Here is a 6,000-nt window from a genome sequence, read left to right as displayed (position 1 = left end):
CTCTGCTTATGAAAGGATGCTTGTGAGATTTACGGCTCCTTGACATCGGTTTTCAAAATGGCTGACGTGGGAGAGTAGCATGATGTCATCTACCCCCACCCCATCCCGGCCGCAACCCCCCCCCCCCCCCGATTTACGGCTCCTTGACATCAGTTTTCAAAATGGCTGACCTGGGACAGTAGCATGATGTCATCTACCCCACCCCATCCCGGCCGCAACCCCCCCCTCAGCCAAATCCTGGACACGCCACTGGTTCATGCGTCTGCCCCCCCCCCCTCCCGTGGGCAGTGTGGATCACTGACGATCGAATGTGATGATATGACGCGACTATTATCGTTTGCTTTTTTGGAACTGCTCTATCATCCCATAATACTGTAATAGACCTACTGTTGTGGACATGGAAATCCCGTCGCAAGTCTAGCGGCCCCAGGGTGCTGGCCATGCAGCCGTCGGTAAGCGGTACACACGTGCATTTATGCTCTGCAGCGCACTGATCCCATCGGATCAACATGTGCACTGCAGGCAGCCTTCTGTACGAGCTGAGGGCGCCGGCCCCGGTCAATCGACTGGATTTCCATGTCCGCCACAGTAGATCAAGCATATTATTGAACATCTAGATGAAGTCAGGGGAATCCCCTAACCCTATGTGTCATCTGCTTGTGAGTGCGCGTGTGGGTACGTCGTTATACGCACAGAGGGGACGTGGGAGTATTTGCAACTATGTTTGTGCACATGGATGTGTGTGTGTGTGTGTGTGTGTGTGTGTGTGTGTGTGCGTGTGTGTGCGTGCGCGCGCGTGTGTGTGTGTGTGTGTGCATGAATGTGCGCATGCGGAGGTGGTTTACACCCAAAACGCTGAAGTCAACGGCGCTGTTTTGGGTCGCGCTCATGTGGGGGCATACCGCGGAGGTGTGCTCGCATGCGTGGGTGTGTAATACCGTGTACCCGTGGGCGTGGGCTAAATTTCTGTAAACTTGCCTTTCTCCAGTCTCTGCGAAAGTACACCGAGTTGTTGCTGTGTTTTATCTTGTTGAACTGTGATAGCTTGTTGAGATGCAGTTAGTGCTGCCATTGATGATGAGATCTCTGTCAACTTAGCCAAGACAGTGGTCATATCAGTGGAAGGAATGTCTCTCTTCAATGCTTCCATCTGAAACACAATGTACATTGATCAAGACATTGGAAAATACTGATATGACTGAGTGTCACTGGATAACAGATACAAAATAATGAGACATAAAAGTGGCATAGCAACATAACACTGACATCACAAAGTGTACATTTGATTCACACACATTTCAGTAATCAGTTATGTTGCATGCACTGTTTGATTACACTAATTCCGTTGTCAGAATCGACGGAATCCAATTTCGTCAAACCCAGCAATTCTGAAGGGAGGACGGAATTGATAAATCACCCACCAGAATTGACGTACTCGACATACATGTACAAGCCATGATAGGAGCATGTGCGTGCTATGGTGTACGGGATCATAGGTGATCCCCTATCACGATATTTACGTTTAGTGGATTGTTTACTTGGCCGCCGTCAGGCGAAATTACTGGTCAGTCGGCGATACGCATTTTTCACAAAAAAATTGCGTTTCACTCGCAGGGAGAGTATGCGTGTACTCGAGTCTCATCCTGAGCACGTTTTTTTCTTCTTTTTTTCAGCTCCAGTATAGCTGTATTTTTCATTGCAAAGCCGTCCTCGATTGTTGTGTTCGTTGTTCAAACGAAGTGGACATTCAATCATGAAAGCATAGGACACAGGAGCCTGATTGGAGTTTCTCGTGACATAGGACGGCCACACAGAGACACTTTGAGATTTTCTGAATATAAAATACCGTACGCACGATGCTGAGATCAATTTGTGCGATATCAAATTGTTTGTAATCTACCGCATTGAGCAGAACGAGATCCAAACACAATTTTACCGACGGTTAGGCTGCCGACCTGACTGGACAAATGATCCCTGGCTTCACCAGATGCCAGAAGTCGGACACCATGTCCTTTGCCGCGACGTCCATCTCCAAAAAGAACTCCATCTTCGTCGTGAAAAGGCTTGAAATACTCAATATTCAACCGAGATTCGCGGTCTCACCCTTTCTCAGATCGAATCATTTTTTGTTGTAGCAGTTGCAGGGCGGATCCCCGCCACTACTTCAACTGGGGATGGCTCCAAAGCATGCGTGAAACAAGCCATACCGAGGTTGCAAGCCACCCAGCCCAGCAAAAAATTCGAAATTTCAATGGTGGAAGATGTACTATGAAGAGAATTTCAAAAAGTATGTTTCGCGGAGCGATCGCTCAACCTACGTCATTCAAACTTTGCAGGATGGTTCAGACGTACATGCTAGGCATGGAACCACAGGGGATGATATCATAGCTGACACACAGAGTCACACACGCAGCAGATTCGTGTGCACAGATACTAAATTAGTGGACGTCGTCATCTTCTTCCGCTGATCTCAAATGTACTATGACGTGCTATTTTGCCTGACGAATCCGGATTTAAAAACCTGGGTCCAGACTGTGAAATCGAAAGCGCCCAACAACATCACAGTGGAATCACAGAGCCATCAGGCCCTTTCACAGTATAACAGTGACATCACAATGACATCACAGTGACATCACAGTGACATCATAGTGAGCAGGCAGTAACATAACAGTGAGACGAAAGTGAGGCAGCAGTAACATAATTCTGAACTTAGAAACAAGGTCAGAGTCAGGTACTAATGAGTTATGCAGCTCTAACTGCTAAACCAGATTTGACCCCTGGCCTAAGTTAAAAATATTTCATCGTCATCTTTAGCTCTATGCAGTCCGATGCATTACGCAAACGCACACTCTATAATTAGAAAAAAAAGGTTTTTAAATCTTGGGTGTTGTTTGGTCAACTACTGTAAAAGCCATAATATGAGCCAGAGCACGCTAAAATAATGACCTCAGACCAAAAATTCGATTTTCACTTTTTGTTCAAAAATGATCTAACACACCTAATGTTCACTGTCTGAAAGTTTTGGATTGATCGGACATGTCTAAGTGTTGCTACAATGGTATTATATGCAGCACCATTGAAATGGTGAACTTCTATGTACAGCAATGGGATTGTCATTTTTGCACACAATTGATATGCCCCTGGTTTATCCTTTCCGGGTCAGCTCCTCTGTCCAGGGTCTTATAGCATGAGCTGACAGGTACTCAGCCACATCAAAATATTTAATTGTCTATGCAGCTGAGCTGGGTGTCCGAAATACCTCCTGTTCGGAGCACCACTGGAGAACCGCCAGCGAAAACACGGTCAACATCTGTAGATTGCCGAAGAAGTTGGCACTCCATGTCCTCTCCATCACACTCCACCTGTACTTTCAGATATACAGTATACACTGCTGCACACAGTCTTCCTCAACATGCTATACGTCACACTCATATTCCCCACACTGAAGCCCATCTGCACACGGTTTTCTCCGCTCGCCAGTGAGTACTGCTTTCGCTGCATACTGCTCGTGCTAACGATGTTCCGCATGAGGGTACTCAAATTATCGACTTGAGCAAGTTGAGGGAGCAGCAGAGTCCATTGATTGTTTTTGCACTTGCAACCAATACTGGCATTGTCCCGGATATGTGCAGCGATGTCCATTCTGGCCAAATCATCGGCCGACTCACCTCCCAAGTCAGTGTCGATGCCAATCGCTTGCCAGGTTGTCATCAGAGTAGAATTCCTCGTCACTGCAGATCGTGGGACTACCAGCATCAATTCTTTTTACGCTCGATGAAAGTGTCGCCCTCAAATGACTCGTCGCTGTAGCCATCATTGCCTTCCTTCCCTTTCCGACCCGAATCCTCAAAATATTTTATCCTGCGCATGGAGTGCGATGATGTCGTCTTCTTCCGCTCCGCAGTACATTACTACTACTAGGCTCTTCTGTCGATACATCGATGACGATCAGTTTTAGGCGACTCAGCGCAACATGGAATACAAACTCAAACAAATAGACTTACTTGCAACAAAGAATTGCATCCGGAACAGTCCAGTCGACCGAGGAGAACAACAACAGTGACTCGCGTTGCACTGCACTTCGTATTTTTTGCCGCGGAATTCAAATCGCGATTATCTCGACTTTTTCAAAAAAAAGCTGTGGTCATGTTTTAGCGCCCTCGGGCTCATATAACGAAGTGCTAACTCTAACAAGTTAACGAGGAGAGATCTGTCGTTAAAATAGACATGGTTATACAGAAATCGATACATATACTGTCCTATTGAGCGTTGAAAATGAATGAGAATCGTTACCTTTGGGACACGTTAACTCCTGTAAACCCGGAAAGTCTAACGACCAAAACGTTTAACATTTTTGTAATTTTGGCATGATAACGTGCAGAAAGTTTAACGATGGCTACCTGGCCACCCATCTGTATGAGCATCTACACACAGACATCTAGCGTTAACGTTTTTTCAAATAACGAAAATAAATTTGTCGTAAAACGTTAGACTTTGTGACTCATTAGACTTTCTCGTTTGAGAGTAGTCAATTTTGGGAAATCGTTATAATGGCCCAATATCTGAGAAAATTGACCTTCTGGGCTGTTTTGATGAAATTGATTTTTTTTATTGCAAATTGATGTCGAGCCTGTGTAGAGTATTGTGACTTCGTTTTACAGCCATCAGACCGATATTGACCATGTAGAAATACATTTTACAGTCAGGAGTCATGTTAATGGGTTTTTTTAGAATTTCTGATCAGTGTGTTTGGAGCCATCAAAAATTGTTTCCATGTGATATCAATAGCCAACTAATATAGTAGATTGTTTTGACTGTTCAGGTACTTCATTTCCAGCATTCCGTGGGTTTATTGTGGCTGTGTAGTTGCAACAGCAACAATAGCAGCATTAGAAGGAGAGGTGATTTATCTGCTCTCCTGGTGATGGACATGCTTGACAGGATAGTCTGCAACAAATTTTGACGGAACACCATGATAACAGCATTCACATAATTATTGTGAAGGAGTCAAATAGAGCAAATGCGTCCAGATTCGCCTTGTTGCACTTTGTAGAGACTGACGGAATTATTTCCAAACATCAGTAACACAGCCTGACAAGCGTTTCACACCACCAACTCAAAAGTAACAGAATGTGACTCGAGATTGCCCAGCCTCATGTGCTCCGCGATGGTCTGATTCGCTATTATTAGCTCGAGTATCGAGCCTGCCATCCAAAACATTTTAGGATCATCGTCGCGAAGAAAACTCGCATCATATTGTGCTGTTTTAGCAGGTCTGTCGTGACAATCAGGTCAGGAAACAGTTCCGCTACCCGCGCAAGGGCAGCCAGCAACCTTGCAAGCGGCGTACCCTCATGAATTAACCTGGTTGTCCTTGCCTGGAGCTGTAGCAGCTATCGCTGAGGCAGACTGTGTTTGGCCTTGATCATACTCATCCAGGCCAAGTCCTCATCATCGCCGACAGGTAAGTACCGCGTGTCACTTGCAATCGATTCGCCTGACATGCGCTCTCAGAACTAGAAGCCCTGTCGACGCTTGACAGGATACCCACAAAGAACGATTTATCGCCGTCCATGGGATCGCGGCTGCTGTCCTCCATGAGCCCAATAACCAACTGATAGAAGAATCGCCTTCAATTTTCTTCCGCCTCTGCACTTTGCTTTGACGGAATCGATTTTTTGCGAACAAACTTAAAAAATCGCGTAGCCCCGAAGGTCGAAAGTCTCAGATAGCGGGCCATATATGCGCCTCGTTAGAATAAAGGCTCTCCAGTAAAGAAACTTTCCAGCTGAATCTGCCCTCTAAGTCACCCCCCCCCCCCCCCCCCATCATCTCTGCCAAACAACGAGCAGACAACTCTACCGTCCACCCTCTCTTTCTAACTCCCCCCCCCCCCACACACACACACACAATACTCCGCTTGCCCCCACACACATGTATATAGTATGTACAAAGGCAGAAGAGATCAGAGACAGCCGGCTAGGTCATTGTTGTAACGCT

The 6,000-nt window shown here is 46.0% G+C and overlaps 1 protein-coding gene across 1 annotated transcript in view; it reads right to left on the bottom strand.

The window, feature by feature from the left end:
• LOC135811232 (uncharacterized) overlaps window positions 1–6,000 on the bottom strand; it is a 362,326-nt gene that overhangs the window by 226,884 nt on the left and 129,442 nt on the right. Inside the window, exon 8 of the mRNA XM_065324432.1 lies at window positions 979–1,150. Within this exon, the coding sequence (XP_065180504.1) occupies window positions 979–1,150 (172 nt within the window). The remainder of the gene's footprint in view (window positions 1–978; window positions 1,151–6,000) is intronic.

This window comes from Sycon ciliatum, chromosome 3 (assembly GCF_964019385.1).
Source record: "Sycon ciliatum chromosome 3, ocSycCili1.1, whole genome shotgun sequence".
NCBI classification, from domain to species: domain Eukaryota; kingdom Metazoa; phylum Porifera; class Calcarea; order Leucosolenida; family Sycettidae; genus Sycon; species Sycon ciliatum.
Note: the sequence above shows the minus strand (reverse complement) of the source record. Positions and strands in the feature narration are given on the sequence as shown.